At 38.8% G+C, this 13859-nt stretch overlaps 2 protein-coding genes across 3 annotated transcripts in view; one reads left to right on the forward strand and one right to left on the reverse strand.

Moving 5' to 3' along the window:
- pmpcb (peptidase, mitochondrial processing subunit beta) overlaps positions 1-1696 on the forward strand; it is a 69970-nt gene extending 68274 nt beyond the window's left edge. For both annotated transcript variants that reach the window (XM_055653150.1, XM_055653148.1), the window contains 4 exons: positions 796-881; positions 958-1046; positions 1442-1517; positions 1600-1696. In XM_055653150.1, coding sequence (XP_055509125.1) covers positions 796-881; positions 958-1046; positions 1442-1517; positions 1600-1661 — 313 coding nt within the window. In that variant the 3' untranslated portion in view covers positions 1662-1696. The remainder of the gene's footprint in view (positions 1-795; positions 882-957; positions 1047-1441; positions 1518-1599) is intronic.
- The window catches only part of dnajc2 (DnaJ (Hsp40) homolog, subfamily C, member 2), a 36459-nt gene continuing 24295 nt past the window's right edge, over positions 1696-13859 (reverse strand). The window contains exons 8-17 of the mRNA XM_055653147.1: positions 13104-13195; positions 11860-11981; positions 10517-10666; positions 8243-8331; positions 6456-6525; positions 4778-4959; positions 3240-3340; positions 2858-2968; positions 1987-2141; positions 1696-1833 (exon numbers count right to left, since the gene is read on the reverse strand). Of these exons, the coding sequence (XP_055509122.1) occupies positions 1762-1833; positions 1987-2141; positions 2858-2968; positions 3240-3340; positions 4778-4959; positions 6456-6525; positions 8243-8331; positions 10517-10666; positions 11860-11981; positions 13104-13195 (1144 nt within the window). The 3' untranslated portion in view covers positions 1696-1761. The remainder of the gene's footprint in view (positions 1834-1986; positions 2142-2857; positions 2969-3239; positions 3341-4777; positions 4960-6455; positions 6526-8242; positions 8332-10516; positions 10667-11859; positions 11982-13103; positions 13196-13859) is intronic.

Below are 13859 nucleotides of genomic sequence, written 5' to 3' on the forward strand. Positions count from 1 at the left end.
CCGCCGCTGGATTTTGAAATGTTCAAAACTTTTCGGCGACAGTTGGCTTGATGCCAAGGAGCGTAGCCTGACATAGGTTGTCGCTGGTGCTGACTTTGATGAATTCCATTGGCGACTACCTACGTCAATCTACATCAACAGGTACTAGCGACTGAATTTTCTTACCTTGTCGTAGGTTGTTGTAGGTGGACGTCCAAATGGTCCTCGGTTGTCGGTAGATTGACCTCGACTAGGAGGTAGGTTGTTGTAGACATTGTCGTAGGGGGGAACCAGTCGCCGAAAAAAATCACGCAAGTGCGATAGGCCCATAAGCTATCTTTAAAGGGTATTGGGGGGGGGGACACTACTGGCCTGCCTAGTGGCAGCACAGCAAATGGTTAAAAGTAGGGGAAACTAAATTCTAGCTTAATTTTGTATTTCAAGGATATGCTCAATCATACACGTTAGACATATAATTTACAAAGTGAATTCAATTAAGATAACAGCAGTGATATCTGCTTAATCACATAATGATTTGAACATTTATAAAAACATGACTATTTTGATCTTAGTGCACTTTACTGTAGTATAGTAAACGTGGCAAAGTTGATTTCAAGTCACCATGATACAAACCCAAATGCACTGAGCGGGATGCTTTCACTTTAAGCCTGAAGTGAACTTTTAAGTGCTGTAAAATTTCCTACCTGAACCTTTCTGCCTCATTTCAAGATCTTCTATTGATATTTTCAGTTGGAAATAAATACGGTCAGTGAGGCTTTCAAAAAACACTACAGCAGAAGTTTTTTTCTATTTCAGGATGCGATTGTGCACTAGTGTTACTGACAGTGAGATTGCAAGAGCCAAAAATCTGCTGAAAACAAACATGCTGCTGCAGCTTGATGGTAAGAGCAGGGTTCATTTTTTTTTGTTATTTGTTATTCACTTTCAAGTATTCACTTGGAATTTCATTGTTTCCAGGTTCAACGCCAATCTGTGAGGATATTGGCAGACAGATGCTGTGTTACAATCGAAGGATTCCTCTCCCTGAACTTGAAGCTAGGATTGAAGTAAGTGAATATTGTGCTAATTATAGGTGATTTTCAAAAAGAGGCTGAATTCCTTGCTTTTCCACCCTGCCTACCAGACTCCCACTTATTACAACAGTTTGGGTAATGGAAATTTGCCCTTCCAGAATTCACAAAAACGACCAAAAATTGAGGTGCAGATTAAATATTTGCACTTGCGAAAATTACACATACTGTTTCCGCATTTCTAATGCGCAGCTTTGCATTACAGGAAATTGGTCATACAAAGTTTTAGAACTGCAAATCCACCATATAGTGGGGGGTCACATGTTTAAAACCTAGCATCCAAGTTAAATATCGATTATCACGGTATTGTATCCAAAGATGATTTGTGTAAATAAATTAATCTGCCGAAATCTGTCTTGCTTTTGAACTAGGCTGTTGATGCCAAAACAGTAAGAAAAGTATGTAACAGATACATCTATGACAAGGCCCCTGTCATTGCTGCTGTTGGTAAGTGCATGTCATAAATCATATATCTTCTGCAGAGCATTTAAAAAATTGATCTGCAATTATTTTGAAACTTCTTTTGCAGGTCCTGTTGAACAGCTTCCAGACTATAACAAAATTTGCAGTTCAATGTACTGGTTGAGATAAATGTTATACTATTATGAAATAAAACAAGACATTTATATTTGGTTTTATCATTTTATTATCAAATAATCACATGCACAATGATAAAAGGGAGTTAGAATCATCATTTCTTCAGTCGAGTGGTATTAACTTGGTCTTGTGCAGCTTTCTTTGCTTTAACCATTTCAACAAGTTCCTGTTAAGAAGGAACAAAGGTTTCACAATGCAGGACAGTCAAAGTACAAGATACAGTAGCTATAAGTGTGTTCTAAAGTAGTTTGTCTATATTAGCCGAGTAGCATTTCATTAAATAATACAACTTTCTTCAAGACCTGTCTTATATATTTACCTTGTATCTCTTCATGCAATCTTTCTTAGTTCTTCCTGGAATAGTAACCGCTATTTTTTCCCATCGTTCAGGTGTGTTAACTGGATACGTCTTTAGCGCTTGTTCCAAAAGCTTCTGTTCTTCGGCTGTCCAAGGGTTAATTTCATAACCAGGCACTAACAAAAAAAGTCTTCAATCATCAGTAAATTTATATAAAGTTTTGGTCAATAATGAACGCAACTATAAAGCACCACGAAATAACCTTCATTAATGCCTGCTGTAACCAAAAAGCAAACATCTGAGAATCATTAGGTTTACTTTCCTCCCATCATACTTTCTTTAGTGAAATCGTTATTTGATATCAAGTTATGTCACTTGCACCAGATTCCTGCACAATCAGTTAGACTTTGACGCCAGCAGCCATTGCCCAATAAGGAGGTGGTAAATGCCTTATTTTTCTACTACACTCCACCTGTTTACTAGGCTCAATGTTTTTATCATTTTTGAAAATCCATTACTCTGCAAAGGATGGAGAGCAGTTAAGTGTTAGTGATGTCCAGAAGTACGATCACCAGGGTGGAATGAGGGGGCAATGGATGCAGCGTTACAGAAATTTACAAGTTTTTCAAACTGTGTAAATTTCAAACCTTGCAGATGATTTTTTTTTTGAACAAGAAAGAGGCAGCAGATTGTGAAACATCTGCTGTGGGAGGCTAAAACAATTGATTAGTAGTTGCTAAGGAGTCATGACAGCACTTTTGCCTGCCTGCAAAAATAACTAAATTCAATCTGTGTGCTTTTCTACTGAATGTGTAATTTGTGTGTAATGAGAGTAGATTTGAAAGAGTGCTCAGAAGGTCAGTTTTAAAGAATCAGTAGTTCACACTTTTACCCTCAAATCTCTCTGAAGGAATCACTTTATCCGCTGTTGCAGCTGCTGTACTGTGTTCCTTATTAAATTTTTCAAATGCTTTCTTATTTATTTCATCTTTTTGTTGAGGATCTGCAGGGCAAACAGAATCATTAAAACTAACCATTTTTAAGATCTTATGAATCACATGGTTCATGTAAGCCAAGCTCAGAATATATAAAAATAATCAAGATATTCTGGAGAATATTAACAGGTATTTCTAAATTACACATTATAGATCTTCATGCTCTACCATTTATTCTATAACTGATAAACCATGAATTGAAATAACATCTGCTTGCATACTTAACATTTTTACTCAACCCATTTTAAGGGAGGATTTAGTAAAAGACTCAGTACCTACCAAGTTTTTGTAAATTCTTAGCCTTGTGGATTACATCCTTGGCTGTCCTTTTAATTCCACTTGTTGAATGTGAATTGATAAAATTAGCAATTACTTCCCATCTGAAAAGAAAGCACATGCCTGTGATCTTAAATTCATTAACCACATCTGAATATAAAAACATTAGTTAAATTAGATATTAAAACATTACAATGCAATGTTGTATAAATCTCATTTAATGGGGGTTTGAACTAAGTACACGATAAAAGTATTTAAATATTCACTTAACCAAATGCAATTTTTTTTTTTTTGATGAAATGATCCACCCTGAACATTGAAACTTTGCTTTCACATATAATACCAATAAAAATCACAGATACTGGAAACCTGACTAAATTCTGGAAACATTTAGGTCAAAGATACTCGAATGGAACTTAAACATGAAACATTAAATGATGCTCCTTCACTTCCTGAGTTTCCAAAATGTTATGTTTGTTGCAGTCTGACTTGTGCTCACTGATGCAAATACACATATTGAATGAATGAATGCATGAATAAATACTCTGTCACATGTGACAAGTCACAGTGAAATTCTTTGCTTGCATACCCAAGGCATGCAAATAGTCACCACATCAAGGGTGCTTACAAAGTATCCACGCCAGGTCCTCCTCCCAGCGGCACCCCACTCCGGGTCTTCCTTTGTTCTTTCCCCCCTCCTCACAGCAGGTTCCCCCACGCCAGGTCCTCCAATGTTCCTTCCCTAGGCAGCGGCGTCCTCACTTTCGCATTGTCTATCCTCGTCAGTCGGCCGGCGCCATCATCGACTGCCGCGCTGACCTCTCCACTATCGCTGCCAGGTCCTCTCCGTGGCACCAACCTAGGCCACAGCCACGGGCTCCGTCGACCACAGGCTCCGTCCTCGGCTTCTCCGCGGGCTCCGACCCGCAAGGCTCCAGCCATGGCCATGCCCTTGCATGACAGGATTAAATGGAGCTGACATGACAATGCCCACTAACTCTTGAGATGGACACATGGTGAAATACTACTTCCTTTGCAAAAATGACCATCATAAGTAGATGAAAGTGGAAGAGAAAATAGAGTTTAAAAAGAGCCAGAATTATAGATCTCTCGACCAGGAATAAATGGAGCTGCTATGCTTTTAATATTATTGTTCAGAACAGAAACTGAGATATACAGAGGTGGAAAGGGAAAATTAAAAGGTTCAATGAATCAACCTACTTGCATTACATTTTTTCTAAATCTGTTAATCTTATACTGCTGCCAAAGGAGAATTTGTGGTCACCACCCAACAAGTAGCACCCTAAAGGTCTCGACCCACATGTAAGAAATGTGAAAAACATGCATTGCTTAAGATTCTTTCCGTTAACTTGCAATATTACAACCAGAAATTAATACCACCAGAAGCAATTTAACTTTAGCCGAAATGTGCCATATTTTCAATTCTGCCAGTGTTTCACAAGACACATTATAAGTGCTGCACATAACAAGACATGTTACTTCAGAAGTTACTCATTCGATTAACATTGCCATGACATTACCTGGCATTAGTTCCAGCAGGAAAGATATTTACACCCTTTATCAGGAGCTGCAAGTCCTCCTCAATCCAGGCTTTGCTTCCTCCTCCATAACCTGCAGCGTGATCTGAGCTTTTTGTAGCCTGCCGCATCCGTGCCTCTGCCTCCTCCTTCTCTTTTGCTAACTGTGCATTCACTTCTTGGATCTTCCAAAAAAAAAAATCATGTAGACTTAAAGAACTGTAGATGCTGGTTTACAAAAATCAACGTGCTGGAGTAACTCAGCGGGTGAAGAAGCATCTCTGGAGAACATGGATAAATGACATTTCAGACCCTTCCCTGGATCATTGCTCAATTGCTTAGGATCAACTTTTCTACATCTATCCATTTTTGTAACCATCTAGTATCTGGTATTTTACCACTTGACTAATATGCTGGACAGCAGGAATGAGTGAGATAAACCTCCATCAAAGCAACAAGTGGGAGAATTGCGAGGAATAGAGCAAGAGGACCATTCAGGTATTAGATTAAAGGGGAAAGCTTAAAATGATGCCAAGAAAAAAAAGCTTAGGAAAGTTTAACATTTCATAAAAGGATCAAGATATTGGTAGGGGAAGAGAAAGAAGAATGACTATTGGCGAAGTAATAAACTCAAAAACAGACAAGCTTATAGGCGAGCCTCGCGCAGCGGGAGTATCCCGGTGAGCCGCGGCCAGAGGACCCAGCCAGAAAGGTCCAGCTCACCTGCTAGAGACTGGGGACTCTCCCGGTATGCCCGACTCACCCACCACGGATGGAAGACCACACCGTAGACGGGAATCCATTTGGACGGCCAGGCTTGCCCGCCCAGAGTGGAGGGAGTCGGACAGAGGGCAAGTAAGCAGACCGGCTGCGGTAGGGAGTGCACTGCCTCGACAGTGGATCGGGTGCCGTTCACAGAGGCCGAGCCTGTGGATCACACGCGGCCTACAGCAGCACGGAGCGGTGGAGGTCACCATGGCTATGCTTGGCCAGGCCGACCCTGCAACACCGTCAGGACAATGGGCCTTCATGGTCAGGTCAAGAACCCTGCACTTACAACAACTGGGACTTGAAAATGGCAGGCGACACTATAATGCCTCAGTGTACTACTGCTGTATACTGTATCCGAGATGCTTATATAATATGTATCTAAGTGCTTATGTATAGTGATACTTGTACCGAACTGTACACAAAAATGAATTTCACTGTACATTGGTAAATATAACAAATAAAGTACCATACTATAACAAAGAATTTAACGTTATTTATTTTCTGACTGAAGCAAGACAAACTACAATGGGGGCTATGGAAATGGTAGAAAATAATCAGGTAATTTATTAATGTCTTCCTGGAAGGAGACCAAGAAACCTCCAGAAAATAATCGACGACTAAAGATCAAAAGTGAATGAGAACCAAAGCATTAATAAAAAAGACTAAAATTAGAGAAATTATAGCCCTTAAAGGCAATTAATCTCTAGGACACGATGACCTGCATTAGCTAAGGTGACAGCAGGGGCACTAAAATGAGGAAATAAACTCACCAAAATGAGTTCTTACTCGATGTGGCACAAACCTATCCATTTTGGTCCCAAGAGCACTCAAGCAACCAATGCCATAAACCAAATTTTGCAGACTACATGCCAGGAAAATACTTTTTGTGCCACCTCAACAAACATTGTACCTGTTTCTGTACTTCAGCTTGACCTTCATCCCTTGTACTTGATGCAAGTACTTCATTTAAGGTTTGTAGGCTACGAAAAAGAAAAACAAACATTGATATCCATGGTTTTTATGTCTTTTCCGAGCATTATTATGTCCATGTACATTTAGGCAGACATAATCCAGTAATTGAATGCACATGGATATTACAAGTCAAAGATAGTACCTACTTAGAAATTTTGATCCACAATTTAAAAAAAAATGTTGCTCATGTTTATAAACAACATTTAAAAAAAAAAAAAGTAGATTTGCATTTATGTGACATTTAAGATGAAACTTTATTCTCCCTAGAGGGATGAAATTAAATTTGACTCCAGTCTAAAGAGACTTTTAAAAGCTGGGATAATTACATGGATTTCAAAGAGGATGTTAAAGGAGAAAATTATTATATAGATGCAGGTGAAACATCTATAATGGGCAGAGCAGAGGAGATACACAAACAATATAGATCAGGTAGCAGCAGATGAGCAGAGGGAATGAGGGTGATACGTGATCCTGGAACCTCCATAATAGACAAAATATTGCATTGATTTTAAATGATACAGCACAGAATCATTTGGCCCAACCGGCTAATGATGGTACTGCACAGTTTCCACACAAGCCTGTCATCTTAAATTACAAACTCCTATTAGAAATCCATTTACTCTTTTCTATTTATTTAGCTTTCCTTAAAATGTTTTGCAGCTGCCTGCTCACGTCACAACCTCCACGTTCTAATCACTCTGTGAATAAAGGCAACCAGAGTTATTTGTTGAATTTATTGCTGCGTCTCTTATAGCAGTGATATTCTGATATTCCCACACGTGTTCGCCACATCAATGTCCCTTTCACTATTTTTCAAGATCCCTATAGGTAAACATTCTTAATACAATCTGTTAAAACATTTGGTTTCATATTTTATATAGAAAAATCCAGTTCCTCTCATTCACTCTAGTTGTATCAAGTTCCATGCTATCATCTTTCTCTGAATTGCATACTTTATTCTTGGTAGCAATCTTGCATTAATGGCTTAAGGTTTTTCTATTCACCAAAAGTAAAAATATAGTATTTTTATGTACATTACAAAAATCTTACAATCTTAAAGATCTCTATAGGTCACCCCTCAGCTTTCTCTGTCAAAGAGATTCAGTCTGTTCATCCTTTCACACACAGTGCCCTCCATAATGTTTTGGACAAAGACCCATCATTTATTTATTTGCCTCTGTACTCCACAATTTGAGATTCCTCCAACTCCAGAGGAACCCGGGTTGCGGATGAGGGGGCGCAGCTCGGGCTGTGGGCGAACTGCCACTTGTCGCTGTAGCGGCGCATCGGGCAGCGGATTCCTCTGGAGTTGGAGGGACAGGGAGACACAGCGGCTTTTGAGAATGGTGGGCAATCACTTCCAAAGTTCTGCCCACACAGTCAGTACACCTCTCCTACACTTGTCTCCCGCACTAAGATTATCTCGCAGAGAATGATCCCAGCCTAACCCTCCCTATTCTCTCCTATTCTGCAAGAAAAAACTACATTGAAGACTCAAACTCGCGATCGAGTAACTGCCGGGATCGAGGCGCAAACTCGCGACCTTGCGGATATGAGCCGAGCACTCTACCACTGCGCCAGCCGTTAAAATCTACGCTAAAAATCTTCCATTCCGAAAGACGAAAAATTCTGAATTACGAAACGTGTCTGGTCCCAAGGCTTTCGGATAAAAGGTTGTGCACCTGTACCAGATAAGGCAGATTAGCAACATTAAAATATATTTACCTCACTAATTCAAGTCGGTCACAGAGTTTCTCCACATCCTCCATCATTTTCACATTTTCCGTTTGATTATCAGTAAAGTAGTTCCAATTCTTGTAAAGTACAAAAATAAGAGTGAATCACTCATACAGTAAACAGATCAGAAAGCAGCGATGATTGACTTCAGAATCCATTGGCATTAATGCAATTTTCATGTGCACTTATATAGTGATGGCAGCATCAAAGAGAACACAGCCGAACATCATTTCATACACAGTGATAAGAGGTTCACACACACACACACACACACACACACACACACATATATATATATAAATATATAAATTCTTATATAATTTCCTTTCCTGATACATACACACATATATATATAATATATATCAGGAAAGGAAATTATATTATATAAAATCATCTGGATAAACAGGGTCTGATTAGGAACAGTCAACATGGATTTGTGCCTGGAAGGTCATGTTTGACTAACCTTATTGAATTATTTGAAGCGGTTACTAGGGAAGTTGATGAGGGTAAAGCGGTGGATGTTGTCTATATGGACAAGGTTCCACATGGAAGGTTGGCTAAGAAGGTTCAATTGTTGGGTATTAATAGTGGAGTAGCAAGATGGATTCAACAGTGTCTCTAATGGGAGATACCAGAGAGTAATGTTGGATAACGGTTTATCAGGTTGGAGGCCGGGGACTAGTGGGGTGCCTCAGGGATCTGTGTTGGGTCCACTGTTGTTTGTCATATACATCAATGATCTGGATGATGGTGTGGTAAATTGGATTAGTAAGTATGCAGATGATACTAAGATAGGTGGTGTTGTGGATAATGAAGTAGATTTTCAAAGTCCACAGAGAGATTTAGGCCATTTGGAAGAGTGGGCTGAAAGATGGCAGATGGAGTTTAATGCTGATAAGTGTGAGGTGCGACATCTTGGTAGGACAAATCAAAATAGGACGTACATGGTAAATGGTAACGAATTGAGGAATGCAGTAGAACAGAGGGATCTAGGAATAACTGTGCATAGTTCCCTGAAGGTGGAATCTCATGCAGATAGGGTGGTAAAGAAAGCTTTTGGTATGCTGGCCTTTATAAATCAGAGCATTGAGTATAGAAGTTGGGATGTAATGTTAAAATTGTACAGGGCATTGGTGAGGCCAATTCTGGAATATGGTGTACAATTCTGGTCGCCAAATTATAGGAAGGATGTCAACAAAATAGAGAGAGTACAGAGAAGATTTACTAGAATGTTGCCTGGGTTTCAGCACCTAAGTTACAGGGGAGTTGGCGCTAAAATACCACTGATAGAGTCATTGTTATATTGTTATTGTGGGATCCGTGCATGTGAAAATAGACTTTCACCTTTGGAGGCAGAGATGAGCCACCCCACGTGCAAGAAGCATCAGAAACACTTGATGGTGATTGATTCACCTTTGTGAAACTGATGCCAACATCAGGGGAATAGAAACCATACAACTTGCAAGGAAGAAGATGGAGAAATGACCAATACACTAGGGCCTAATTATGTGCAGATGCCATTTACAGCCTGCTAGGAAAGATGCTAAAATTAAAAACTATCATTGGAATTAGAATGCCGGTTGAAGCAATCGTTAAATCAACATGAACAAACAGAAGGGAAGTTAATAGATCAATATGAAACAGAAAGGCTAATAATTTGTTCATTGTTATCCTGATGACAGAGAGCAAGGAAGTTAACAGATAAGGTCCAGCTAAATTAAATTTTGTTTTTCATCTCTACAACAAATTGAACATTTTTGGACAAGGATGTCTGTCAGGAGCTGAAGAAATAAGATTTGCTGTTACCTCAGTGTTGCTATCCTTGCTTACACTTCAAAGGGCATTTAGTGAAGTGCATGCTAGTTTTAACTTAACTGCCAGAATGTTAGTTTTATATATATACACACACACACACATTATATATATATATATATATATATATATATATATCATATATATATATATAAATAATATATATATATATCATGATGTTACATATAATATATACACATACATACTACATCTATATATATACAGACATATATATATTAGCTGCTAAAATTTATATATACCAGGAAAAAAATAAAAACCATCATGATGTTAGAAAACAGTTACTTCTAGCACAGAAACTTAGCTGCTAAAATTTATGCCAGGAAAATGTGCACTCAATCCATAAATTCATTAATATACAGATAAGAATTTTTGTTTTATATTCATGGTGAAATTCCGAGAAGTGACCAACACTGCCACATTTCATCGCACCTTACAAACTGTTCGTAGCTTTTGCCTTTCTTTCTTAATTGCTTTCTTCTGTATTTCCTTTTCCTTCTTTGATTGCAGTGCCTGTTGTCTAGCTTCTTCATCCTCTTTTTCTTTGGCCAATTGGGCAACTTCCAATTCAGCTTGTTTAAGCTATTTAAAAATATATATTTTGAATATCTTTGTAGAACACGGTAAAATTAGCACTGCTGTTTGTGCAATTAAAAAATAACACCGAGTCCCAAACTAAACTGCACACATATAGAAATGACACCTTATTTATAACATTCCAACATTAATTGCCCAAAAGGTTTTTTTTATAATACCCAAAAAATAAATAAAACAGCTTACATTTTGCAGAGCACCAAATAAAATGTTTGGGCAATTTGCACAATTCTTTGATGACCCATTTCCACCAATGGACCAAAGACATGCAGGTTGGGAGGGACCTGGGCAGAGTCAAGGCAGGGCCAAATATGTAATCTATATGGACTTCATCAAAACGTTTGATAAAGTTTGCACGTTAGCTACTTTGTACGGTCAGATTGCATGGGATCCAGAGCTAGCTAATTGGACACAGAAACATTTTCATGGTAGGTGGTGGTGGTGGAGGGGTGTTTTTAAAGACTGAAAGCCTGTGACAAATGGTGAGTCTTAGAGATCGATGCTGGGACCATTGCCATTTACCATCTATATCAATGATTTGGACGATAATGTACGTGTATGTTCAATAAATTTTTAGATTATACTGAAATATCAAGGTGGCATCATAAACCATGGTTATAACAATGGGATCTTGGTTAGCTGGGCAAGTGGGACAAAGGATGGCTAATGGAGTTTCATTCAGAAAAGTGAAAGGTGTTGCACTTTGGAAATTCAAACCAGGACTTTCAGTGAACAGTGGGGCCCTGGGGAGTATTGTAGAGCAGATGGATCTAGGAGGATAACTGAAGGTAACATGGTTTCCCAAAAGTAGTGTTGCAGGTAGCTAAGACGGTGAAGAAGGCATTTGACACATTGGCCTTCAACAGTCAAGGAAGAGAGTTTATAAGTTGGGACGTTATGTTACAGTTGTACAAGATGCTGGTGCAGCTGCACTTGGGAGTATTGTGTCTAGTTTGTTCACCCCGCTATAGTAAAAATGTCATTAAACTGGAAAGAGGGCAGAGAAAATGTTAAACATTTATTACATCATGCCCTATAAGATAATTTGGGGAAAGGAAATGTTTTCTCGCAGTTGACAGTTAAAGCATGGCATTCCCATGTTATCCTTTCAATTTAATAACAGAAATCAAATTGCAGCATTTTTTAAATGCAACCAGACTTCCTCAATTTTTAATCCTTACTTTTTCTTTTTCTTCTTGCTCTTTTCTTTTTGCCTCAGCTTTTGCCTTCTTCTCTGCTTCTTTTCTTGCTTTTTCTTCTTCTTTAAATTTTTTTATTCTAGGGTCACAATTGTATGCAGTGTCTGTAAAAGAAATCATCACAATAATGTCTTGGGTCTTGAGATTTTACATTGAGACCTTTGTGATATCCAGACCATCAATCACAATTAAATGCACCAAAGACAAGAGTTAGGTCAACTCTACAAATTAATATTTAAAGACTGTTTATAGCTTAGATGGTCAAATAAAAATACACCCAATTAATTCGATCAGCCTATATTGTAACAATCAATGATTTTAAATTGGGCAAAAATATTAGAAACATAGAACTTAGAAAAATAGGCGGAGTAGGCCATCCGGCCCATCATGCCAGCACCACCATTCATTATGATCATGGCTGTTCATCTTAAATCCATACCCAGTTCCTGCTTTTTCCCCCATAACCCTTGATTTCTTTAGACCCAAAAGCTAAATCTAACTCTCCCTTGAAAACATCCAGTGAATTGCCTTCCACTGCCTCTGTGGCAGGGAATTCCACAGACTCACAACTATTTAGGTGAGAATGTTTTTCCTCGTCTCAGTCCTAAATGGACGTAGTAAATAACATAGCTTCATCAGTCTTTTAATCATCAGAAGCAAAGCACTTTGTTATACGACTTTCAATTGCACAGTCATCACTGAGTGAGTGGCTGACAATAGAAATAATAACAATACTGAAAATACAAAGTTGTGAACAGCATATGAAGACAACAGTCAAGGTTCAATGATCAACTCAATCTTTTGGGCTGGCACTGGTTGGAAAATTGTTACAGGATTATCGGAGAATTCCCAGTTCTTTGTTGAGCAATACATTTGCCCAATTTAGAATGCCTCACGGAAAAGAAAGTCTCAACAACAACAGAGTAGGTTCTCCATGTTGCATGGAGGTATCAGGCTAATAGTGCTAAAATGCCAATGTTCTAGAGGACCCACAAGAAATAAGGCTCTCATACAGTCAACCACTACTGTTCATACATTTCCTGAAATGTACCTTTCCCTACCATAGGACAAAGCTAATTAGCTTTAGAACTAGCTCATTTTACTATACAATTGATGTTTATAATATCAGATTTATTTTGAGCTAGAAAAATAACTGACTCAGTAGAGAACTACTTAGCTATCCTATGTAGTAAATAATGGATTTGATGTTCAAATACAAAACTTACCGACTAGTGTCCTTATTCTATTCATTTCTTCTTTTTTCCTTTGTGCACGAGCTGCTCTGTTCTGCTTCTCGATCCACTTTCTCTCATCTCGGCTGCAGATTAATAAATCACCAGAAAAATTAAGACTACATTACTGATCCTCTTTGATCCTCGAGTGAATTAGGGTGGTGCTCCAGGTTACGCTGAAATTGTACTGAAATGGTCCTCACTTTCCACCCCATCAGCCGTAGCATACAACATATAATCCTCTTACATTTTCGCCACCTCCAACTACGGGCCACCCCTTTCTGCTTTCTGCAGAGACCGTTCCCGCCGTAACTCATAGAAACATAGAAATTAGGTGCAGGAGTAGGCCATTCGGCCCTTCGAGCCTGCACCGCCATTCAATTTGATCATGGCTGATCATCCAACTCAGTATCCCGTACCTGCCTTCTCTCCATACCCTCTGATCCCCTTAGCCACAAGGGCCACGTCTAACTCCCTCTTAAATATAGCCAATGAACTGGCCTCAACTACCCTCTGTGGCAGAGAGTTCCAGAGATTCACCACTCTCTGTGAAAAAAGTTTTTCTCATCTCGGTTTTAAAGGATTTCCCCTTATCCTTAAGCTGTGACCCCTTGTCCTGGACTTCCCCAACATTGGGAACAATCTTCCTGCATCTAGCCTGTCCAACCCCTTAAGAATTTTGTAAGTTTCTATAAGATCCCCTCTCAATCTCCTAAATTCTACAGAGTATAAACCAAGTCTATCCAGTCT

The sequence above is a fragment of the Leucoraja erinacea genome, chromosome 22 (assembly GCF_028641065.1).
Source record: "Leucoraja erinacea ecotype New England chromosome 22, Leri_hhj_1, whole genome shotgun sequence".
Lineage (NCBI taxonomy): Eukaryota > Metazoa > Chordata > Chondrichthyes > Rajiformes > Rajidae > Leucoraja > Leucoraja erinaceus.